Here is a 26,511-nt window from a genome sequence, read left to right as displayed (position 1 = left end):
GATCTTTTTTTTCTCATAACCTTCTACTATCCCGCATCTAACCCACTCTTCAGGATCTGTACCTTGCAAAGAAATACGCATGATTTTAACTTCTAGCAGAGAGTGCACCAAATTCTTAGAACACAATGCTAAAACATGCAAGCAATTTGCAGTTTTACTGCAGCAAATGGCCATCAGAAAACTGAAACAAGGAAAAGGAAATTATGAGGAGACAACCTTTAAATATTTAAAGATTCCTACAAAATCAAGAGTAGATTCTTCTCCTTTTCCACTAAGAGTAAGACAAAAAGTGGCAACCTTAATCTGAAGCTAAGTTGTTTCAGGTAATTTGTTGGGAAAACATGTAACACCGAAATCAGTAACTTAGGAAAGCTCTGAAATTTTCCTTTCTGGCAAGCCTTTAAGACTTAAAATCTCTCTGGAACGGTTCAGGCCTGAATAATCCTGGTTTTTGAGCTAGGGGAAGAGAAAAGAGGACTTCAAGTTCCATCTAACCCTGCTTTTTAAGAGTTTTAAGTAGTCTTTAAGTGCCACTCAAAACATCAATCTACCTCTGTTTCTCCAGGTCCTCAAGTGAGTTGTATGCAAGGTAACAATACTCCAACTAAGTAGTAAACAAACTCGTTTACTTTTGTTGGCATGTTTGACTTAAGTTAATGGCTTTGTTCTGTCTGCAACATTTTTGTAGTTGGCACATTTTTGGCATTTGAAACACTTTGTCAAAGCAACCAAACAAAAAACCCCCACCCAAAACCAACCTACACACAATCCCATTTGCTCCTTTCACTACGAAATACCTCAAGGTACAAAGTCACCTTACCTCAGGCATGTTGGTACAGGTATATTACCCCTTTTTCCCCCTGTCTCCATCCCCCCTCTTCACTCTTACCCCTAAGAGAGTATTCACTAAATCATGCCACAAGTGGCATCAACTTACTGAAGGTATTAGCAGTTCTCTTTAATCTGGACTAGGAAGAGAAAATTCCCTCATCCCAATTCATGAAAATGCAGGTAAAGTTTTAAATGTGACATCCCACATGTATGACTTTCATACCCAGCTAATTCTTGAATGACCCTAGGGAGTTTTCTTCAAAAAAAACAACAACATGAGACAAGGAGAAAGATGGAACTACTTTGGTAACATGTTAGGCTGCGCAAGCCACACTTCTGTATGTATTAAAACCTTGAAGTGTGACATAACGTTATCTTATGTTTTCTGCTTAAAACCAGACTTTTGCAGATGTCACTTCAACAGTATTTCCACAGATTAATTTAGTAGCAACAGAAGACTATGGTCTATTATGGAAATTTAGAAGAGAAACACTTATAAATGCTTCGTTTTTTATTGTGCTCTTTTAACCCATCTCCTTTGACAGAGAAGGGAAGGACACCCTAATAATTTGTCAAACTTAGGGTGGCTGCTGCATATGCCTCAAGTTAAAACCATTCAAAGTATGACTGCTGTTGTAAGACGAAAGAAGGAAAAGGTGCTAATATGACTTCCAGTACATCTATTATAAACAGTATTTTAGAAAATAAATGGTAGAATGAAGTTAGCTATGGTTTTCGTAATTTGCTGATATAGATACGTATCCCCACTCAATTAAAATGAAATGAAGTTTCTTATTTCTGTTAAACAATTAAATATAAATTAAATTACCTACACTCAGGGAACCCTCTCTGAGAAGTGCTGGTTAGTATAAGGACATCAGTTATGGTGACTTGTTAATTTCTTTGCCGTATGTATCCATTCTTCCTTAGCAGTGGGTCATGCATTTCCTCTACTTTGGTCTTCCTCTTACATACACGCACAACCACTGATCCACTCTACTTTCTCTAATATCTATTTGTAACAGCAGGATGGCCAGCAAAAACTGTTCCAACATCACTCTGACAAAGAAGCTGCCTATAAAAAATAGGCCAGGCATTCACCTTCCTATTCTACAGCTGTTTGCTCCACTATCCTTCCTGTTCTACAGCATTTTTCATTTTACAGTTCCAAAGTGCTATATAAAAATGCATTATTAATTTTACGTAAGAAGGTCATATGCATGTAGATATTCTCTCCTCACAAACTTGAAATAATTTACTATAACTATACAATTCTGGAAAGAGGCTATACTACGTGTATTCAGAGATGTTACTTAAGAGTGAAGACTCACATTCCAAAGGGTAAGTTAGAACAATACAGTAAATACCACTAATACAAGTAAATTCACAAGATTAAGTATTTGTTGTATGATTATTGCTAAGTCTACCCTGCATTTTTCTATTGGCTATGTATCAGTAACTTTGCTCATCACAATGTTTAGATTTTTAGTCTAACACAAAGGAAGACTTCATAGAAAATTTTACACAAATTTACTATTGTCGTAACACTAATAATCTATAACTTGAATGCACTCAGACCTGTAGCAGGCTGTTGCTGCTGAGTAAGTGTTGCAGCCATGGCAACGGCTGCTGCATTTGGTATGTTGCTGAAAGGAGTCGGTCCCGTGGTAACACGTGGCGCGCTCTGCCACTTCTTAGCTTCTGCTCGTCTGGCCTCAAACACATCCATGGCATCTCCCAGAAAGGTTTTCCTGTAGCCAAGGTATTGGTCTTTAAGCATCTGAAGGGGGTGGGAGGAAACCATTTTATTTCAGTGTATTTGACATAAAACCTTAAGAAAGGATCATCGAGTTATAAATAACATTTCCTTAAAACAAAACAAAAAACCCCCCAAACAAAAAAACCCAAACAACCCCCAAACCCTACCAAACAACCCCCCCACCCAAAAAAAAAAAAAAAAAAAGCCCCTCACAACCTGAAACGATCTAGTGAGGCTATTAGCTGACAGAATCCTTCAATCAGCTAGAATAGGCTCCTTAAAATTCTGCAAAGCAGCCAAGTGTAACACACCAATATAGTGAATGGTCCCAAAAACTTGCAAGGCTGGTGTACATCGGCATAACTCCATTTCTATCACTGTACTAGCTAAGAGGCAAAATACAGCCACATTACTAACTTAGTAAATAAAATAACACACACTTCCTTCAGTGCTACCCTTTGGAGTATGCTTTCGCTTCCCTATCACCTTATTTCTTTCCTTTCTTTCACTCTTGCATGTCTTCCTTAGCATAAAGCTAAAGACCAGAATTTTAAAATTCCCTGTTATTTCTGATACATTTCATCAATGATGTAATGCAGTGCAAATGCAATAAATCATTCTGCTTTGGACTAAAAGGTAGCCGAAATAATCTTGTATCATGTCCCTCTCCCCCTCAAAACCCCACTGTGGTCACACCTCGCATGGCCTGTTTGTCATAAGTAATTTCTATCTGTCACAAATGAGGGAACTATGGGTATCTTCAGCAACATAAGAATGGCTTCATTAAAAAACTGATAGAAGATGGAAATAATTCTAACAGATAATCTTCAAACCTAATAGATTTATTAAAACCAAAGAACAGAGAGTTCAATTGAATTTCACAGAAGAGATACTATGTCCTGTGTTCCTCGCCATGGATATGTTTGTTTCCAAGAAGAATAGCTTAAATCCCAAAAATTTTGACTCAGAACTTAAACAGCTGTAACCCTAAGTCTATTAGCAACAGCAGGATAGACCCAGAAAGAATGATCTCATCATCACATCAGGAATTCTGTTTTTTAAAGCAAAAAAGACATCCTCAGAACTCTGATGAGATTTAATATAAGGCCATACTGACTGCCACAGGAGCTGGCATAAATGCCACTAGACACCACAGAGCAGTTCTTAATGCTAATCTCTGCACGATGATTTAATTATGTTCTCTACCCAAATTGTGCCCAAGCACATTTTACTCTTCACTGCTCTTGGACACAGAATATATCTGTATGTTCATTTATGATATAAATACATTTAACAACTAGCCCTGTGCAGAGATCTTTCAGGCCATATTTTTCTGTAACTTCAGACCTTTGAATTAAAGCATATGTGTAAACCAGAAAGCCTGCTTCAGACAAGGGAATGAATTGTGATCACAGCTCTGCCTTCCCAAACCATACCACAACCATCAATTAAGGCACAGACCAGTTTCACAACTGCTGTCCTCTCCTAGGTTCTCCTAGCTGAGAAACTAAAACAGATGTCTGAATAACAGATCCACTCAAGCAGTACATTATTTTTTCTGATTTTTGAAGATTTAGTTATAATTGTGTCTTCCAAAATACCAGCCTTCATGTCCACTCAACTAGATTAAACAACAGAATTCCCCAAAAGGAACAAAAATCCTCAAAGTGACCCCTTAGTTTCAGGCAATAGAATGATACTTAAAAGTACTATTGGTTATGCTTGTATCCTAATCCAGATCTTCATATCGAAGAACAACAATGTGTCATCACAGAGACCACTGCATCAGTTGAGGCTACACTCAGAAGTGAAGAGCCCAAAACACAACTGGGATACTTTTTTGCATAATTCTGTACAAAATTATGGAGGAGCTGATACACATCTGGTACCAAAACAGAGTTAACTAAAAGCAGCAAAAATATCTGATGGCAAGTAGCTGTAAAACCAGTGAATGTTCATGCTGACAAAAGCAATGCAATGAAAGGAATCTAGCTCATACAAGATACTTCGTGTTCCTGAACTTTATTCAGGTAAAAAAAAGTTTCAGATCTTGAGAGAATTAGCAATACTGTGCAGAAGCAGCTTTGAGAAGGAAATAAGCAGAAAATTTACCAGAGCTATTCCCATTAAGGAAGTTAATTACTAGAAACAATCCCAAACACTTGTAATCTTCTCCAAGTTACTTTGTTTGGTTGGTTTTTTGGGTGTTTTTTTTTTTTGGAACCAGGAAGGGTTCTGATAGTCTCAAGAAAAATTATGGATCGTAGAACATTGACACTTTGTCAATATGCCCCAAAACTGTAAATAGGAAATTCAAGCCTGAGTCCATGATGTAAAAACGAGCCTAACTAGGACCTCTGATACCTTAGAATTTTTTCACAGCTGGTTGTTTAACCTGTCTAAACATATGACTTTCCATGAACATTCTTTGATATGTTGAGTAATCTTACATTTTTGTTACCTATATAAGTACGAGTGGATTTAGATCATCTTTGCTGAGATCAAAAAGTCATTGGACAAAACACGAAACATACAAGCATGAGCTCAAAGAGGCATTGCAAAAATTGCTGAACAATTGAAAAGGAAAAGGAGTTAGATGAAAAACATTTTGCAACCACAATGATTGTGGGACAGTTTGAGAAGTTTTAAAAGCAGCTAATTTAATAGAAAAAAGTACCTGAAAGTATACCTGAAAGTATATAATTTTCAAAATGTGAGTTTGTAGTTCTTCTACTAAATACACAGGGACACATCAAAACGACATACCTTTACGTTTTCATGTATTGATTGAAGTTGTGCAGCTAAAGCTACAAATGTTTGATAGATTTTCTGCATAGCCATAGACAAATCTGTAAGAGACAAAATATTGGTAAGTAACAAATCTTACTACCAGGAAAAAATACTTAGTGTTTATATCACAGCAAGAAGCCCACCCAAAACCCGTACAGAACAAAGCACAAAAAAACTGTATGAGGACAAATTAATGTCTGTAAGAAATACAGAATTTGAGAGCAATTAGGTGCCAGTCACCCAAGGACTACTTTCTGAAAGGGCTTCAAACTTTATTTTGAAAAGTACTCTTTTCTCAGATTTATTTTTGTATACATGGTAATTAGTTTCCTATAATTTAGCGAAGCTAAAAGACATTATTTAACTTTATCTGATTACACAGGAACATTTTACCTCATTGATTTTTATGTAAATATGGTTGTATCAGATTTTCTTGTGTTTGCATGCGAGTTCTACCCTCAAAAAATGTTTTTCTGAGAGAAGCACTGAAACAATGTATCAAAATGGAAGACAAATGTGCTGAAGTGGTCTTTTCACTGTGAAAATAATCAGTTTGTGCTTCCTCTGAAGGATGCCTACAACCTACAGAAATGCAAATAGTAGCTATGAAGTTCTTGAAGATGTGTAAGTCTAGCAATAATTCTTGAACTGAAAAAGTCTGCCTCTCCATTATAATTTAAATATATTTCTGCAAAAGAAAAGCTAGGGAGTAAGTCTTGTGCCAGCCTGCAGGGTTGCAGAAGCATTATCTTGGAAGACTGGCCACAAGTTTCCAAAGAGTCTGGAGGCAACTTATTGATACTGAATACTAGATACTTCAAATTTGAAGATACTCCAGGTCCTGTTTTCCTGTATGGTAAAAGAAGGTTTTTCTCTATGGTAAAACCCTACATATGCAATACAGTGTTGTCTAGGTAACTAGATCAGTTGCTGACAGCCTTAACATGATGGCACAGGAGATTAGGCCTTGCCTACACAAGCAAGGAACCTTCCAACAATAGCAGAAATTGCTGAAAAAACCCAAGGAAATATCTGTGAAGGCATCCCTCTCACATTCTGGACAGGCGAGAAGATCACATGGAAAGATAGAGGACTCTCAGGATTCAGCAGATCTTCCCATCTGGAAGCTAGGTCTAAACAGTTCTTTTGGTTTTGACATGTGAGGTCCAGAGTCTAGGTACCATCCTGTGATGGCAAGATGCTCAAGTCCCATTTGGCTCAAAGAAGACATTTGCTTGAAATGACTGCTTATTGCAGGACCTGTATCTAAAGTGGCCCAAAACATATAAGTGTCTGTGACCACAGGGACAGTAACCAACCAGAAGACTGTCTGGAGGTCAGCATTCTCTGATCAGAGAGATTGTCCCAAGATTGAATGATGCAGCAGCAAGTAAGACTACATTTTCTCAGTGGGTCAGAGCTGAAGGCAGTACCAACAGGCTCCAAACTAAGGAAAAGTTCCCATTCATATCTGGAGCTAGCAGAGATGACATCTGTATTTGTCTGATCAGACAGCTCAGTGCAAAACAGAAGGTGTCAAGACATCAGCTTTGTAATAGCGAAATGCTGAAGGTAAGGAGATGGATATAATGGATGGCAATGCTCTCACTTCCATATTTTGTCAGCATCATCCACCCAGCTCAGAGATTTATAGAAGAAATACTACAGAGCACCTTTCCCAGAAAATATCCCAGTGATCTTTGTCCCCATGCCTCCTTTTTTGACAAGATAGCCTTCTGAAAGGACCTTCACATGCCAAACAACTGCATCATTTCTGAGTGTTTACAGAGGGAGGGGGAAAAGATAATCCATAATCTACAACTGTGAAGACATTCCAGTATCTTCCATAGGTAATTACCTCTGTTGTATAAAGACCTCATCTTAAAATAGCAGGTGGACAGAAAAGGCCATATTAGTGGAATGGGATAGAGGAAGACAGAAAGCAAAGTGAAAAGAAAAATTTCCTCAGTGCTAGGTTAACCACAAGAATAATAGACAAAGGCAAAAGAAATAAAAACTGTTTGGAAGCACAGCAGCATCAATAGACCAAGCAATATTGAGGTGAGTAGAAATCCTCCCTTGACGTTTATGAGCTCACTAGGAATTGTAAAGAAGCAAAATACAGATGGATCAACATTGTCAGAAAAGGTAGCACAAAACTAGAATCCACCTGAATGTAAAAACATCTCAGACGTGCCCTGGGCCCACTAAGAGACCCAAGCATCCATTTCCAGCTCCTATGCAAGTGTCCTAGCTAAATCTAGAGAAAACTCAAAGTTCTTTTATAAGAATGGTGCCTGCGTCAGACATAAGAGTGTAAAACATACCATGCTGTTTTATTTCCCATTTTTCACAAGTTGTGATTTCTGCTCCTACAAACCTAGGTATCCAGATTTCTATGCGCAACAAACCAGGCTTACAAATTGCACCTAAAAAACTGGTTCCATCTTAAAAAGCACAAGAACCTTTATGAAGTTAACCTTTAATTCCACACCTTTACATTGAACAACTGCTGAATCTATCTGAACACTTACTTCAGTATATTAAATACAAAAAGTCAACAACAAAAGGAGATTAGTTACTAAGTTTCTCATAGGTACAAGATTATTTACTTTTTATGTATGAAACTTCAAAATTGCAACATTTACCTTGGGGAGTTATATGAGAATTATTTGCTTGAGTAGCAAGATGATTTTCCAGTTCTTCTATTTGTTGCCTGTATTGCTGCAGTTGTACTTCAAACTGCTCGACCAAGATTCTGAAGTAGCTGGATGAGTAGAACAATGAAATAGTGATTACACTTCACTACTTTGCCACTGTTTTTTAAATCTGACCTATATTTACTGCCAATTTTCATTTAATCCATTGCAACAGTTATGTTCTATGACATTCATGACATCCCTCTACTAGTGGAAAGAGTAAAGACTATTTCTCATGTCTACAAGATAAATTAACTGTAGAAATGAAATACTGATTTGTGAAGCATTCAGTACAAGTGTTACAAGAAGCAGAAAAAAAATCCTATTATGAAGTTCAAAGAATCATAAAGTGTGCTGGGTTGGAAGAGACCTTTTAAAGGTCAACTAGTCTAGCCTCCCTGAACTGAGCAGGGACATCTTTAATTAGACTGGGTTGCTCAGAGCCCCATCGAACCCATCTTTAATGTTTCCAGGGCTGGGGCATCTAATACCTCTATGGGCAATCTATTCTGGTGTTTCACCTTCATAATAAACAACTTCTTCCTTTTATCTAGTCTAAATCCACCCTCTTTTAGTTTAAAATCGTTATCCCTTGTCCTATCACTACAGGCCCTGATAAAAAAAAAGTTTGTCCCCATCTTTCTTATAAGCACCTTTTAAGTATCAAAAGGCTGCTATAGGGTATCCCCAGAGCCTTTTCTTCTCCCAGTTATATTATTGACTATTTCTTACAAATAACAGTAACTCACTCTGCTGGGGCTGTATTTTCATGCTGGAGACCAGGAGGAGTCTTCTGTGTTCGCAATGCTATTTCTGCATTCTTTAGTTCCTAAAAAGGGAAAATTCATAAAATATAAAGGTTCTGTATGATGTGTTCAAATAGAAAAATAGCTAAAACTCATTCATATAAAATATTTTCTTCATGTATTCAAGTTAATACCATGATAGAATCTGACTGGAAATTCTTCAAGGAACAGACTGCCAGAAAGTCAAAGAACTGCAAATACCAACAGAAATTTGGGAAAGGAACAAGTAACAGCACCTGCTGGAAGCACATTGTGCATTCAGAAGTTGAGAAAATACTGTACAAAACTGTCAGAGATAACATTTAGTTTCTGGTTTACTTCAGAAATCTTGTTACAATTATTGAGGACAAGTGGAAAAAACAACAACAACAAAAAAGTCATGTGCAAGAAATGACATGTAAAAGAGAAGAAACAGAACAAAAAGGATTATTTTATAAAAAAGATGAGTTAGTTAAATGCCTCTTTTTCTATGGAAACAATCTTCTAATGCATGATAATTGCAGCATACACTTTTGTTTAATACTTTCTAATAACTACCATTAAGAATTTCTTAGTGCCTGGTTCACTGATCACTCTCAACTGCATCACTTACAGAAATATGAGAATTTTGTTTCCACAGAAAACTGTTGGCAAAGCACAGCTATAAAGTATTTTCTTTTGGTATCACAAGATACAGAAAAATCATCAACATTTACAATTTAGAAGAAAATAATGTTCTTATATAGCCAGCATTCTTGACATGCCAGATGAAAAGAAAAAGTGGTAGAGAACTTATCTTCAAAAGGACTTGCATCAAAACTTGAGCTCAAACTGGATGCATAATTAAGATGCAGACTCGTGGACAGATTTGACTCATGTTCACTAAATGAATACTAGTACTAGTTAAGATATTTTGGTCCTTGAAATTTTATGCTGTGGTTTTTGTTTGGTTGTTTTTTTAAAAAGGCATCAGAAGAAAACATACTTGCATTTCTGCTGCTCCAGAATCTAGCATGTTATTACAAATGTGTCTTCACTAGCAGCTGAATACATAGGTGAAAATGAGCTAAAGTAGGCACACATTCCCTTCTGTTGCCTTTGCTATACAGGAGTGCCTTCCTGAATAAAAGGAACTTTACTGTTCTTGTATTTATCTGAAAAAATGGATGTAACAGATTTCAGTCTCTCCCAGAACTCCAAACAGATTAGATACAATTCAGTTTTTCACTTTTACTACTCTTTCAACTTGGACAGGTGTTAACTTGACTGATGACGATGGCTAGTTATCCTATATGAAATAACCAACATACAAACTCTACATATCAAAACTTATATTCAATTATACCTGTGCAGTTTCCACTTTCAGCTTGTCAATATTAAGAGTGTTCCTTTGTAATCCACTGGCAACTACAGACAGAAGCTGTTTCAAAGCTTTAATGTCTTCTTGTACTTTAAGCATTGCTTTAGAGGACATTCTACTAATTTCTTCCTGAACTTGTTTTTGTTCTTTCACAAATTTCCTGCAAAAGGGAAAAAGATGGGGGTGGGAAGGAAAGAAACAAATTATTGAACTTGAAGCACTCACGTGTTTACCTTTCAGTCACATTATTTAAATATCCATTAAATTAATTTTTCCAAAGTTAAGTACTGAAGAGTAAAATTACCATAGAACATAATGTTATCTTAACACCTAGCATGCTTTTACTGTAAAAAAAAAGGCAATTGTTTAAACATATTATGCTGAACCCTGACAAGCTAAGATATATGTAAATGATTTTTAATATGTATTACAATACACATACACATATGTAGAAGTGATGACTACTTTGAATTAATTAATACAGTGACATACAGCCTCTTTGATTAGTCTACAACTTGTCTCCTTCCTGTCTGAGGAGAGGCTCTTTTGCTCTTCTCTCTATCCTGTATGAGATCCACAATGCATGTGCAACACAGACATACATTTCAATATTTACTATGTATGTGGCACAGGCTTAATACTCCCAGGGAGAGACAGATCAGATTCTAAGAGTATGTGTGTATATTTGTTAGGCATACCCATTTTTTTCATGCATGGAAAAGAGAGGCTGAAAAATCAAAAACAATCTAAGATTTCAGCCACTAGAACTAGTTGCCTATTCTGTTCCCAAGGTTAACCTGCCAAAAGGCCACGGGCTACTAGGTTACTCTGCATGCAGCCTGCAGTAGGGTCTTTTTTCACAGAGCATCAGACTGCATATAATACTTTAGCTATTCCACTATCATAAATAAGAACCACTACTTACTGTAGATTTTCTACATCTTGACAGATTACTGGAGGTAGATTTTCATCCTTTAGGGCTTTGCTATCCCTACAAGAGACAATGCATGTTTAGATGGTGCTTTCGTACTGCCAATAATTTTTGCACAACTACTAAATATAAAACTAGGAATTATTTGGATTAATGCACACAGATACTATGTCAGGGTCCAAGCTCATGGTGTGAGCATTGTACATATTTGCAGAAACCATTTTTCAGACATGATCAGCCTGTAGCAGATGCCAGATAAAAGTTGGTATTGCATTTGATGGAAAAATGGCAACGTTTAAAATTACAAACCACCATTGTCCGTAATGCACAAGTTGTTTATTCACATTTGTTCCTTTTTCAAAACCAAAGGCAGGAGAAAAGCAAATTTCTTTTTGTGTATGGATGGTTGGACTCGGTGATCTTAGAGGTCCTTTCCAACCATAATGATTCTGTGATTCTGTGTTCAGTTCAGCTGTTTTCTAACAATATTGGAATGCAAAGAATATCTGAACACTTACTCTGGTCTTGCTCCAGTTTTGTCACCTAGAAAATAAAAACTGTAGGTCAGAAATAAAACTCTGGAGAACAAACAGAACAACCTTAATAAGATTTTACTAGTTACTACAATCTGCTTGACTTCTCCTGATAAGCAAAATAGACTAGGCTAGCCATAAAAAAACCACAGGTTTTAATTTGACCCCCCTTCACAGATAAAAATAATTTCAAGAACAATGGTTCAACAGTCGAGCTGCTAATTTCTTTGCACATAGTAACACAAAACATCTTGTGTCACTAGAAATGCATAAACAACTGCAGTTGCATAACAAATCTATGCCTGCTTTTGCAGCCACAACTCAGACCTACACCCACAAAATACTCAGTATTTAAGTCAGCAGTAGCTGTTTCCTCTCAAATACAAAGGTAGCTAAGGTTTGTCCACTTGACTTCACTAAGCATTCTGCTATTGCATTAAATTCGGTAATGAATCTGTTTTTACAGAACTGAAGATGTTACTCTTTACCTACTACCTACCCACTCCCAACTATGCATCTGTGGATCAAGATGCTAAATACCCCTGAGTAATCAAGGGCATATCCATCAACCACATCCCATACCATAGCATTCTGCTAGGAGAAACATGCACTCGGAAAGCCCAAGAAGTGAGCTTCATAATCTTCATCTGGACACAATTCACATCCTCACTTTCCTCTCAGTGCCAACAAGGCAAAAAACAGCTAAACAGCTAATTATGTAGCTAATGCCACAAACATTTTAGGCTGCACAAATCAGTGCTCCTGCCAGTAGAAGCTACTTCATTTAGAAGCAACATCTAATTAAATGGTCTGCAGGATCTGCCACCCAGGACAATTACAGAACCTGGAATCTCAAACCATTCCCTATGCCTTTTGTAAAGGCAAAAAAATTTCTACACATAACTGGGGAAGTGGCAAAAAAAAAAGTATAAACCCCAGAATTTAGGACTCCTGCCTCATCAGGCAGAAAACTAACTATACTTTGCGTTCTCTCCAGCCACTTTTTTTCCTATACACTAGAACAAAACAGTAGAAAATACAGATGGAAATCAGATTTAGCTGCTTTCTGGGCAAGTGAGTGCTCCAGTTTTTAATTTTTTTGTATTTTTTTTAGCTATACATGACAAAAATACGCATAAGAACAGCTTCTTTTCCTGCAGCTGCGTTTAAAGAAATAGTAGACAGTCAGTCTTCAGTCTCCAGGAAAAGTTTTTTATAAGCAATTCCAGAACTGAGAACAAAGGTGGTAGTGCCTATCTGTCCTGGGATTCCTAGGACACTTGTTTTTGGCAGCTGCATCTCCTCCCTTTTCTTCATGAAGGAAAAAAAGTAAAAACCCAAAACCATAAAACCACCACCCTCTAGCCTTTACACAGTTCCTCATACAGCAGTACAAACAATTGTATTGACAGAACTGAGTAGCAGCACCCAGGTAGGGATATTTGTCAGAACCATCTGCTACAGGAAACACTCCTAAACTAAAACCTAAATTTAAAATTAAAAGAAAACTCAAGAACCAGTCTCCTTTGACATTTTCCACTGCTTGGCTAAAGGATCTCTGCTTATCATCCTGACAGCAATGGCCCGATGCACCGAGTTCCAATTCAGATACTCATGCAAGTTTCTACCCTAAGAGCTGGGAGATGTTAGACTGAAGTAGATTGTGTGGTTCTCTGGTCCTCATTTTAAGATACTTGTATATTATGGAAGTGTTGTGACCTTCTAATTAACTATAGTAATTGCAATCCCAGAAGAACCCAGGAATCTGAGCTTTTTCATTGCTCCCAGTATCAATAATAATCCCCAAAACAACATCATGCAGAGCACTCCAATTTGGACAGTCAATATGCCACGTCTTGTACAAGTATGAAAAACTAAGTCTCCACAACATATGTTACTTTGCAAAGATGGTTTCATGGAGTTTCTACATTCCCTTCTCTTCTAGCTACGGTATACCTAATCTAAAATTTGGGTCCTGAATGGAATCAAGAGATTAAGTTAACAATACTGATTCCCCAAAGAAAATACACATTTCAGAATAAGCTTTAGTTAAACTTACTCTGAAAGTATAGAAGCAAGACAAATTAGTAAGTGTCAATATGTCAATACCCAATATTCCCTTAATACTCTAAAGCTACCACAGAGGTAGTTTTTAAAAACGGGTTTTAACAGCCTGATAGAATGCATCAGAACTATGCACCACCACAAATACAGCTTTGAAGAGTAACAGCTAAAAATAGGACTTTTATTGTGTAGACTCTGAAATTAAAAAAGCAAACAAGTTTAAGACCTGTTACAGGTAGGGAAAGCTGGTTTCAAACAAGTACTTAATGTATTTGCAATGCTTTACTTAAACATAGCTTTGCTTCCCCCTCTAGTGGCTACTTGATATATAGCTGTACAGAAGAAATCTGCCATAGCTCTTCAGCAAACGGCCCCATGAGTTTTCACTCCCAGAAAGCTTAAGAGTTTAGAACCTAGTTTGCAAGTATGATATTGGCTTATACTTAGCTCTAAATAAATTTACTTTACATTCTTCTATACAAACACAATATCTACGAATGAAATTAACTGAAATGCCTTGTGGGAGCAGGGTTGGGAGACGTTAAAAGTTACCAGCTTCAATTCCACACTCGTAACACAATTGAAATAGTGTCTTTGCTGTGGTGCTGATAATTTTCTTAGCTAAAAAAACTGAGTGTTTTAAAACTTACTCTTTTTGTCTGAAGAACTACTAAAATCAATGCCACCAAGACCTTCACTAGCAGTAGTTGAAGCAGTCGTAGTTGTCCCCAGAGTCAAACTCAGAGCATTCTGCCCAAGTCCTGCAAGAAAGCCAAACAGAATTTATTTAAAATGCTAATAATTAAAACTTGTTTTAAACTAAAAGCACATACAATCATATTTGCAGCTTCAGTGCCCATTTACTATATTTGGATTTAAAAATATGCACAATAAACAGGGAGGAAAACAGATTGCATGAAGTCTCATGCAACTGTATGCAAACCTTTGTAATTTCTTCACATTACAAGGCAGCTAACTAGATAGCTAACTTATCAGCATCTTAAGTACCTTTCTGTTTCATTTAGAGTTTAAGGGCAGTGTTAGCAAGACTACAACATAGAGCAAGAAGTTTCTCCTCTAGAGCTGAAAAAGACAGGAAAATAATGAAGTGACAATACTAACAGATTTTATTCAGACCAAAAGCCATTTAAACAAGAAGCTTTCAACTTCTCTGCAGTTAGAGACACCTGTATGTCATGGCCCTCTTCCATTTATGATCAACTTGCTTAAGTTGATCATGGCAATGACAAAAATTTTCCTTTTTTCATTTTTTAAAGAAGTGCTAAGTACACGTGAATTCAAGAACAAGAAGGAAGGCAATTATTTCAGATTTCATTATTATTGCCCAGTGCTCTACACTGTTCTTACATGTAACACTTAAAAATTAGTGTTTTCCACACTTTCACAGTGTTATGATATTATATAAACCAGATGTTACATTATGAATTTATACAGTCACACATTAAATGTCAATGCTTTGAGACAGAATGAGGACAAAACTAAAGTAACTTTCACCTGTTGCTGCTGTGCTTGTATTCTGGAAGAGTGAACCTCCTAAACCTGCTAATGCTCCTCCTAAGGAAAGGCCTGTGGAGGCAGTTGTAGTTGGAGCAGTTGTGCCACCCAAATTTAAAGTAAAGCCAGTAGTTCCTGCAGAGAAAGCAAATCAACTTCATGCAGACAGTGCATTCACGTATGTCCATAGACAACCTGGAATAACAGAAAGGTCTGAACAGCATCTTTATTATGATTGGATAATAATAATTGTTTTTATTTTCTGCAGATTTTCCAAAGTCATAGAGCCTTTATAATGATGCGATTTTGCTCTACAAAATTAATTTAACACACGATGGATCTAACAAGAGCTATTGAATTTTTGTATTAAAATGCTGAAACGCTAATGCTTTATGTGAAACATTAAAATATTTTACACAAGACTGATTATACAAGGTGATTTCCTTGGTAATTTGAGCCTTCCTCTGGAATTAAGCAACCCAGCTCCGGACAGGATAGGGAAGAATTACGTAGAGAAAGACCACAGGGATAAAGGGACAGAGGGCACAGGTAGCTGAGCTCAAATACAGACTCCTGAAGTTAAGAAAATTTAACTCCAATCTTAATTATCATTATGCCCAGTGCAGTTTAGCTGAGTTAAATATGATAGGCATGGGCCAGCACGAGAACTACACTGCAAAAATCCTTGTTTCTACTAGATGGCTTGAAACGGTTAACTAGTTAACTAAAAATAGGTGGACACTTTCCAGACTTCTCTGCTGCACAAATAGAAAGCTTTCAACCTTTCAGTGGGGTTAACAGTAACAAAATTGATGATTTTATAGGACAAATCAGCTCTTGCTACACTTCCAATTATTTTATTACAAGCTGCCTGTATCACATAGTATACTGTCCTCTACATAACCATAAATCTATCTGCATTAGGGTACTCAAATTTAGAACTAGTGAAGTCCAATAAACCTTATTTAATGTCCTGGTTTGAGCCAGGATGAAGCCAATTTTCCTTTTACTGATGTAAGCTTTCTTTTAACTAGCACTAGAGTGTTTCAACTAAAACTGGTAACAGTGGAATGTTTTTCTAACTGCTGGGTCTTCAAGGTCACACCTTTGCTCTGCCAGCTCAGACACTATCTATGACCCCCCCCCGAGGAGGCTGAGTTAGACAGACAGCAAAACTGGCCAGAGATATTCCATTCTATCTATCTACGTAAGCTCAGAGGAAGGTCAGAGATCACAGAAGACAACTTCCTTCCTCCTTGTTCTTCCCTTCTCTTCCATCCATGGCTGGAGTCTGGGGAGGATTCCATCCATCCATCACCACCAACCCCCAGGCTGGAGCTCTCCTGACCCTCATCACTCTGTGCTCTTTCCAGCAGCTCCAGGATTTCTCAGGACTGTTCGCAGCTCAGGAGATACTGTTGGAGCTGCTGGGGGCGGGGGAGGCGAGAGGCTTGTGCACATATCTGAACATATTTGTATATATTTTCTTTTATCCTTGGTGTTTAATTAAAGCTGTGTAGTTTAGTTTTCAACCCAGCAAAGTCTCTCTCTTTTCCTCTCTCCTTCCCTACCTGGGTGGCAGGGGGAGGGGATCGAGAGCATTCCAGAGCATTATTGTCGAACCTGAGTCAAAGTGTGACATTTAAGTACCACAAAGTTATGTAAACACTAGATAAACAGTGTGCAGAACTGCTTTACGGTAAAGTTCTGTTGTTAAAAACCCAAACAAAAATACACCAGAAAAAAAAACCCAAAATGCCTAAACACTTCCCTACCTGCTGCAGGAGTCGATGTAAGCGCAGATGATAGTGACAGGCCACTCGCTGAGGTAGAAGCAGCAGGTAAAGCAAATGGCGTGGCTGAACCTGCAGGTTTGTTGAAACCTAAACTAAAGCCTGTGGTAGCTGCTGATGTGGTGGCAGGTGTACCTAAAAGAAATCAAAAACCAATGATCACTCTTAGAACATTGTTTGAGAACGAGTGCTCAGCCTCTTTTCTGATTTATTCCCATTTAACCATTATGAGCATGACACCGTACAAGATCACTTGAATCAAGTAAAATAGCTCCATAGCACCTTCAGATAAATTTCAAAGGTTTACATAAATTGCACATGCATTTTTGTCCAGGATTCCTAGTGACTAATGATTGTATCTAGTGGTAATAAAAAAAATAAATATAAAAAGAAGATATCCCACCAAGAGCATCTAATAGAAGCAGCAAAATATTGGTAGACGGAACTAAATGCCCAAAATACAGACTAAAAATTCTCAATTGGACATGCACACCAAAATGAGTACACCTGCATAGTACCCAACTGCCACATATGATTATGCATCACACAATCTTCCCTGGGTTAGCTGCTGCTCCTCCCTTCTACCCATTTCATTTGCTTCTTTATCCATCACCATTTTCTTCTATTTATTCACAGCACAGCTTCCTAAGTTCTAGGACTGCTGTCTGTATTACAGTACCACTCCAACATTTGACTCTCAAGCTCAATTTCTCCTCAGATCTCAGTTGCTGGCGTTTAACAATAAAACAAAACCCAAAACTACCCACATATTTCTGTATTTCTAATGACAGCTGAAAAATACTCTGAAGATGATCAGAGAAACAGGAGTAAAATATTCCAAAGACCCCTTCGCAGTTTGACCCTCTTTATTCTTCCACAAGAGGTGATTGTCAAACAGACCTGTTCACACAGACTTCCTAAGAGCAAGAAATTCTGTAAGAAGAATTATTTTAGAACGTATTCTACCTCTGCTGAAGGTTGAAACTCATTAGGGTGATATAAATACAAAGCGTAACTCTACTATGACCACTGTCACTGTTGTACGGGAATGGAAAAACCCTTTAACAACAAGTAACTGCCCCGAACTACAGGGTTCCACTCCGGTTTGCAGCCTTAACATCTGGGCTGCAAAGCAGACTGCAATTATTATGGGGAAAAAGCTGACATATGACTACTAACTTTCTACATTACAAGAAAGATTTATCTCTTTTTTTTTTCCTGTATAACACCAAAATCTAAATTAGGTCCTTACCTAGTGTCAGTCCTGTAGCAATAGTTGTTGCTGTTCCTGCTTTAAGAATAAAACCAAACAGAATAACAATAGTAGTTGAAGACCAGAAAGCAGTTAAAAAACATGAAACAAAACAGTGAAATAACATATTATGAGAGAATATGCAGAAGTCGTTTCTGTAGCATGTTGAAAGCAAATCACAAACACAAAACAGTATTTGTAAGCATCAGCAGCACAAATCAAAATGTAACTGACTTGAAAAAATGTTATTTTTCTTTTTAAGAATCTGCTAACAGTGAAGCTGATGTTAACACAGCATACAGCAAATTGTTTGAAATTTTAAGTAAATGAAGGTAAATACTAATATGGAAACTAGTAATCTTAGCAAGTATTTTTTCAGCCATATGGCAGTATGTAACATTAGCATGTAAAACTGTAGATTTATGGTATAATAAAGAGGATTATAGAGTCCAAAGTCTTTGTAAAAACCCAAGTCTTGCTTTACAATTTCTGCTCCACTGGTAATTTAAAGAGATTATTTTGAACATGGTGCTTCGCTGTTTCATATTTAAAAGCCTTCTTTAGAAGAGGTTAGAAGAGCAGAAGAATCACTGGGGTAATTTTCTTTTAGCTCTCAATGTAGCCAAACACAGTAATATAGGCTTTGAGTTTACTCTGAAATTTATTTCTAACAGATTGGTTCTTAGAACTTCCCCTATCTACTCATACAAACACACAGGAAAAAAAAAAAAAAAAGACCATTTTGTTATGAGAGCCAAAATAAAATTCATTAAGCTATGTCTTCAGGATGGCTAAAAAAAACCACCAAACCCCTCCTGTCAAATAAGTTTTATTCTTTTGTACTTCAATACTCCTGTAAGAATCTATACGTTCATAGCTGGAATTAGATACCGAAGAAGACAATAGATTACATTGCTAACATTAAAAAAACCCTCAAACAATAGAACCAGAAACATTTATACCTGCAGGCTTACAAGTATCATATTTCAAATACTAACAACTTCAGTGTTTTATAACATTTTTCAGATCAAAATATACATCATTCTTAAATCGGAATTTTGAGCATCCTGGATGAAGAGTCAGATTTCTAGAAAATAACACAATTCAAATTACGGAACAATCTACACACAGGTCCAGGCACAGATTTCTTTAAGTCTCAATGAATGACCTTTTAATGTGTTCAATGAAGCCTTTTTACAAAACTAGGTAAGCAATAGTCTGAGCTACAGAACTATGGTAAAAAAACGCAATCACATGATGATGACCCAGTTTTTGTGAACAGATAATAAATTTCTTTACTGTTTATTCAAATTTATGCTGGACAAGAATTTTTTCTACCTGTACTGGTGCCTCCTAGTGTAAAGCCAGTGGTTGGTTTTGATCCAAAAAGTCCACTCCCAAAGCCCACTGAAGGAGCTGATGTAGTTGCTGTAGCAGTGGAAGAGCCCAGAGTTCCAAAATTAAGTCCTCCTGTTGAGCTATTACAAAATAAGACTATTAGCAATAATTTTTTCCCCAACATCCCCCCTGTTATTTCAGCTTCTTTCCCACACCATCATTCATTTTCCCAAACCACAATGCAGCTGGACAAGACAGAGTCCAAGTTTGCTGCCACCAAGGAGAAAGAAGCCTATCTCACCCTTTCCTCCTACAGCTCTGTAACTCGCACAGCTTCCCTGACAGCAGCTCCCAGATTTGTTGAGCTCCTTGCTGAGCTGATACATCTTGCTAGATCAGCAGGAAATTTGAACTTCTCTCCATTAAATCATCTCATTAGTTCTGCCTAATTATTGTCCCTGAACTACTGAAATGAGAGAACAGATGCTAGAAGGCACCACGAAGATGACAACAAACCTGCTAGAACATCTTTTCAAAGCAGGTTGCAAGTACAGTTAGACACCTCTGACCAGAAACCTCAAGCAATGTTATTTTATTTAATTCTAAAGTAATAAGCACAGACACCCAACCATCTGCATCAGCAGTGCAACTTTGCCCTTCCTTACCACCAAAACACACTGATGCATAAATTCACTTTCTACCCAAAAGGCCATCCTTCCCTACAGGTGCAAACCAGAGCAGTCCCATGCCTATCATACTTTCTTTTCTGACTGTGTACATGTCAGAACATTACAAAAATAAGCTTCCAGAGCTATTTTCATAGATGAAGGGGAAGAGAGAGGAAGGAGCAAATCACAGATGAGTCATCACCAAGAAAATTAAGCCTTTCTTACTTATTTTGGGTAACTAAACATTCTAGAAGTGTCATGGCAAATATAGAAAAAACTTTACATTTAGCAGAAAATGCATTACGGTATTGTACAAAACATAGGGGAATACAAGAAACATTATTAACAAAAAAAATTACAGGTACTGGGAGCCAGACTTTAAAAGTTTTTATCTTAAATTGACAAAAGATCAAGTGAATAATTTATTTGTAGTAAAATCCTGGTTTAATTTGTAACACTTTTCTAGAAACTAGGTCAATTTTCTCTAACTTAGACATTTTGCATACATACAACAGTAGCACTGACACAAAACGCAATTTAGATTTCAGGGTAACAGCTGTCAAGAAGTATTTTATGCTCCAGGTTCTCACTATTACATTGTTCCCTCATCTTTTTGCATGAAGGGAAGCTCCTAGACACAACAAACACAAAAGTAATTTTCTAATGAAACGTTTTGTTTTAAAAAGCTATATTTATCTTCTACATTAGGAGTTTTCAAAATATCTACAAAAGTGATCTTGGCAAGCCCAGCAGAAGTTGGTTTAAGTTCAAAAGCTAGGTGCGAGTTATTCTTAAAAGAAGCAATTGAGGAAACAGAGCAGCCAGGAAGTTTAGAAGGACACAGACCCATTAATCGTCCCACTGCACAGGAACTAAACCATTTCAGTTTTCTTCATTCCCGAAATTTCAACATACCAACAGCACCCTGACCTAACTGCTTGGAAACTTCAATATATAACATGGTGCTTCTCTCACTAATCAAGAGCTTATGTTTTCTCATCCTTTTCCAGTACCAAAATGATTTTTCAGGTAAAATTCTTCGTTTCAGAATTCCAGTAGAAGAAAGCTGAGGTACAAAACAAGCAATTCAGCACCATAAGAGCAAGTCTCCAGACAAAATGAAGCAGCATTTTTGTTTGGTTTAAGGTACAAAGAAACCAAAACGTACAAATACAGCTATGGCAGTGTTCTCACCAGTAGGAAAAAGCATGTGCCAGAAGGACTATCTACTCCTCCCACAGGCGAAAGGAAGAGGAGCCCACGTCTTCAACTCTTAACTTTAAAACTACAACAAAGCACTGCACCTGGCTAAAGCATGCTAGACAGAACACTGATTAACAAAAAGAGAAAACACAAGTACCTGAACTGCTACGGGTAGAATGCAGGAATTAAGTAGGCTGGCATACCACGTAGGCTCTGGGCCACTAGAATATCATCTTTGACTGGTCACGCTGATCAACAATCCTTATGCTTGGACTACACGAATACAGCCCCTTTTCTCCCAACAACTGGCAATGTCCTAGACCCACCTCAGAAGAACAACAGCTACTTTTTAAGTCTCAAACACGTTCCCAAGAAACCCATCCCACAGGGATGCTAAAGATTCGTTCACCAATCATCAGCAGTGAAAAGGCCTCCCTCTGTGATACTCCTTGACCAAAAGCCCTGAAGACTTGTCCTGCTTATAAGAATAAATACCTGAGTAAACATGCAGAGTACCATACTGCTATTGATTAGCACCCATTGAACTTTTTTTTTTTGAACTTTTAAAGGTGGCTAGAATAGCAAAAAATAAAACCATAAAAATATTTAAAATCAACAGGTAGCTTTTAGTAAGTGCAGATCAACAAGAAAACAACTTTCTTGCTTCAGGCAGTACATTTAGAAGAATGTTTTTGAATAAATAAGTATTATTTAAACTTGCTCATTTTAATCACTGGAAGCCTACATTAAACAGGCATGAAGCAAAGGAACTTAAATTCTATACTAACTCTATATACACTTCAGCAGCAGGAATGGGGGACACCACAGAACAAAAAACTAATTAAGAACAGGTAATAAAAATGGCATCTGTCTGCTATGACCACAAAATTAAGCATATTAGAAGAAACTGAGAAAACGTGGCCCTTCTACTATGGGCTGCCAAAAAGCAACCCTGCCATTTAATCCAGAGATAGTCTCCCAGATAGAGATGTTCTGTTCCATTCCCCTCACACTGCTAATTCCTGATAATTCTCTCAGGTAACTGTTTTCATTTATATCTGATTCAGATGAAATTCACTTAAGTAGCCCACCCTGCCCATTTAGTTTAAGTTACAGTGATCAATTGTGCCTGATCAGGTTTGGGAAAAACTCAGTTAGAAAGCTCTGCTACAACAGCCCTTATCTTCAACTGAGGCATAATAGCAAGCAGGTCAGAAAAAACAATCTCTGCTAGTACAGTTGTGTGCAAAGAAGAAAAAAAAAAGAGGGGAAAATCCAGCAAGAACAAAAACTGCTATTATTCTGAAAAACCTAAATACTAATAATGCCTTTATTACAGAGCCTACATCACCTTGCTACATCACATCCATATGAAAGTGCACCAGAGTTCTGTTAAACCAAAGCACTGCACAGCAAATGCAACGTTAGCTGTGTCAGAAAGTATAAGGTCGCACCCAACTTCAGGGGGAAAAAAAAAAAAAAGAAGGCAATTTCATATTTGAACATTAAAAGCGTGGGCTTCGACATCGACGAGCTCCACCCCGCCCGGTCAAGCTCAGGCTGACACCTCGAGTCACACGATTCACGTTCTGCGCTCAGAACGAGGTAACGACAAAGCCAAAGCAAAGCAGACCTAGAAGAGCATCTCCCTTTCCTATCCGCTGCTGAGTCCACTGACCCCTGCGTCTACGTTCACGACGCCGCCCCGAAGCGGAGGAGGCGGGAAGGCCCCGCGCCCCGCACGGCGAGGCCGGCTCACCCGCGCACCAACGGCCGCCGGGGCAGGACGGGGCCCGCAGGCCCTCCCGGGGCAGCAGGAGGCCCCGACACACGGGGCGCGGGGGCCCCCGCTTCCTCCCGCCGCCCCCAGCGCTCCCTCACGCCCACACACACGCGTGCCGCCCGCGCCGGCCCCGCTGCGGGCCCGGGGCCCAGGCCGCGCCGCGGGGCTCGGCGGCCCCGGGAGCGTGCGGCAGGGCCGAGCCACGCGGGAGTGCGGGACGCCGCGTTACCTCGACGTGCCGGCTCCGAAGGAGAAACCCCCGCCTCCTCCTCCTCCCGCCCCGGCGGCGGCGGCGGCCGCGGAGCCCAGGGTCCCCGCGCCGAAGGAGAAGCCCGCAGACATGGCGGCAGCGGCGGGAGCAGCCGGAGAGCGGGGCCGGGAGAAGGCGGGCGGCGGGCGCGGGCGGCGGGCCCGGGGCGGGCGGCGGGGCCCTCAGTCCCGCCCTCAGTCCCGCATCGCGCGCGGCGCCAACTTCCAACCCGCGAGCGGCGGCGGGGAGCGCGCGCCAGCCCCGCTGCCCGCGCGCGCGCCGCAGTGCACCACGGGAGGGCAGCGCCGCCCGGCGGCCCGTCCGGCGGCAGGAAGGGGCGGGGGCGGGGCGGGCGGCGGGGGCGGGGCGGGCGGCGGGGGCGGGGCGGGCGGCGGGGGGGGGGCGGGGGGCGGGGGGGGGGGGGGGGGCGGGGGGGGGGGGGGCGGCGGGGGCGGGGCGGGCGGCGGGGGCGGGGCGGGCGGCGGGGGCGGGGCGGGGGGCGGGGGCGGGGCGGGCGGCGGGGGCGGGGGGGGGGGGGGGGGCGGGGCGGGCGGCGGGGGCGGGCGGGCTCCGCCCCGCAGGGCCCCGGCTCCCGGCCCGGCCCTTGCTTCCCTGCGGCAGCCCTCGAGGGGTCCCCGCAGGCTGCGGTACCTCAGAGGTGGCCGGCCAGGAAGCGGGAAACCAGCTGAAGACCCAGCCAAACCCCATGAAAAACTCGAAATCCGCTGAACTTCAGGCTGGGCCGGGGCTCGCAGCCCGCACAACGGCGCGTGGCTCTCGCCCGCCTTCCCAGGACCTGTCGCTTTTTAACGCTGTTGCTCCAGCTGCAGCGCCCGAGTGTCACAAACTGAATTACTAATTACGCCCACAATTACTGCACTAATTACTGCTCATGGTTCCCCGCCAGGTTCTGCTCCACACTCGGCGTGCACCGGGCACTGCGGGAAGCGGTGTGCATGGCTCCATCCCTGCCCCGTCTGGCCACTGCATCCCAGCACGTCTCCCTTGAAAAGCTGGGAAGCTGGAAGAAGCCCCCGCTGAAGTGCCGGGAGCTGCTCGGACTGCCCTCCGGAAAAGGCAACACGAGACTCTTAACTCCACCCGATAGTCTAGATGAATCGCCATGATTCATCAGGAATTCAGGAAGGTTTTCTGTGGCACCTCTGGAGTTTCTCAGAGCATCCCAATGCGAAACCCTCTCTGCTGTGCTGTGGCTGCTGGAGACTATGGATGGCTGACAGAGATTATTTACTGAAAAGATCTTTGAGATGATCTGTGGTGGCCCCTATTGCTGTCCTTTACACAAGGCAGAGCTTCAGTCACACAGTCAAATGCCATTTGTGAAGTTTAGTCCGTGTTTACTTATATATTGGGTACACTGCTATCTTTGAACATCTTAGAAGCATGAAAGCCCCCAAACCGAAATGTTAAGTGGCATTTATTGAGTAATTTTCATAGTCAATTGTCAAGAAATTTTTCTGATCTGGCAGGCCATAAAGCGATAAGATACACTGGCATAATAGGAAAATGGGAGCTGTCAAGGAAAAATTGATGCTTTTGTAGTAGGATTTTAGTAACTCGTGACAGTCTTATGAATGTCACCACTCAAAAACTTGAAGTTCAAGATCGTGAAGTCTGTAGGTTAGCAAAAGAGGTTACTTCTGTAAAACGAAGTCCTACTGGAATTGTGTCTAATTGAGATAATAACAATGAAAATAGCCCATTCTGCAGCCTTTAAGCTAAGTTTGGTCACGTCTCTTAACTCCTGCACAGCACACGCAAGATTTTTGTGCACAGGCACCTATACGACTACCACATGCTTGAGTCACTGCCCCGTGCAGCTTGTTACAGCACACCTCAAGTTTGGCACAGCACACCTCTAGCACACTTGCTGGTGACACCAAACTGGAAGGACTGGCTGACATGCCATGGGATTGTGCTGCCATCCAGAGGGACCCTGACAGAAATGGGCTGAAAGGAACCCCATAAAGTTCAACAAGGAAAAGGGCAGTCTTGCACCTGTGGAAAAACAACTTCAGGTTGCACCCAGCAAGAAAGCTTCTTGTCCAGAAAGGACCTGGGGGTCCTGGCGGACACGGAGTTGAACATGAGCCAGGAGTGGGCCCTTACCACCAGGAAGGCAAATGGCATCCTGGGCTGCATTAGGCCAAGTTGTGCCAGCAGGCAGAGGCAGGTGATCCTTCCCCTCTGCTCAGCACTGGTGAGGCCACAGCTCTGCATACTTTGCAAACACCTCTCCAATGAAGAAGGGTTGGGAGAGCTGGGACTGTTGAGCCTGGAGAAGAGAAGGCTCAGGGGATCTTATTAATATATATAAATACCTGAAAGCAGGGCACAAAATAGGATGGAGCCAGAGTATTCCAGCAGTGCCCAGTGACAGGACCAGAGCAAATGGGCACAAACACAGGTTACATTTCAGCATTGGGAAATGCTTTTTTCCTGTGAGTGACCGAGCACTGGCACAGGGTGCCCAGGGAGGTGGTGGAGTCTCCACTGGCCACCTTCAAAAGCTACCCAGACTCGGAACTGCACAACTGGCTCTGGGCAGCTCTGCTGAAGAGGTCCCTTCCCACCTCAACCCCTCTGTGATTGTGTGATCCTACAACAAAAAGGACCATCTTCCAGGAACTTCCCCATTTGCTTGACCCCAGAACTCTGAAACTCTCCATGCCACGAGCAGAGGCCTAGGTAACCAGGGAACGGCTCTTGTTCTCCCCACACCTTCTGGCCACCCCACGGCTGGGCCCAGGAACGCTTCTCTCCTCGGGGCCGGCCGCCAGGCCAGGTTTCACGCCGAGCTCCGTGGCTGCCAAACGCTGTTCCTTCCTCCCCTCCACATCTCACAGAGAATCCCTGGGGCACTGCGGGACACAGCGTGGCCCGGAGCCTCCCTCGCCCCAGCGGCCCCACGGCCCTTGTGCCCCCCGCGGCAGAGC

The 26,511-nt window shown here is 40.5% G+C and overlaps 1 protein-coding gene across 7 annotated transcripts in view; it reads right to left on the bottom strand.

Moving 5' to 3' along the window:
* NUP58 (nucleoporin 58) overlaps positions 1-23,836 on the bottom strand; it is a 36,477-nt gene extending 12,641 nt beyond the window's left edge. For 5 of the 7 annotated variants that reach the window (XR_007889223.1, XM_051616502.1, XM_051616529.1 and 2 more), the window contains exons 1-13: positions 23,534-23,836; positions 19,651-19,790; positions 18,313-18,351; positions 17,043-17,195; positions 15,268-15,402; positions 14,403-14,513; positions 11,674-11,698; positions 11,150-11,215; positions 10,210-10,384; positions 8,829-8,908; positions 8,029-8,147; positions 5,357-5,439; positions 2,410-2,611 (exon numbers count right to left, since the gene is read on the bottom strand). Coding sequence is in view for 6 of the 7 variants with exons in the window: in XM_051616502.1 (XP_051472462.1) it covers positions 2,410-2,611; positions 5,357-5,439; positions 8,029-8,147; positions 8,829-8,908; positions 10,210-10,384; positions 11,150-11,215; positions 11,674-11,698; positions 14,403-14,513; positions 15,268-15,402; positions 17,043-17,195; positions 18,313-18,351; positions 19,651-19,790; positions 23,534-23,646 (1,441 nt within the window). In the remaining variant the exon portion in view is untranslated. The remainder of the gene's footprint in view (positions 1-2,409; positions 2,612-5,356; positions 5,440-8,028; positions 8,148-8,828; positions 8,909-10,209; positions 10,385-11,149; positions 11,216-11,673; positions 11,699-14,402; positions 14,514-15,267; positions 15,403-17,042; positions 17,196-18,312; positions 18,352-19,650; positions 19,791-23,533) is intronic. The other 2 variants (XM_051616509.1, XM_051616519.1) reach the window with 2 other exon arrangements.
* Positions 23,837-26,511: the final 2,675 nt, after the last annotated feature.

This window comes from Apus apus, chromosome 1, assembly GCF_020740795.1.
Source record: "Apus apus isolate bApuApu2 chromosome 1, bApuApu2.pri.cur, whole genome shotgun sequence".
Lineage (NCBI taxonomy): Eukaryota > Metazoa > Chordata > Aves > Apodiformes > Apodidae > Apus > Apus apus.
This window is presented reverse-complemented; position numbering and strand designations above follow the sequence as displayed.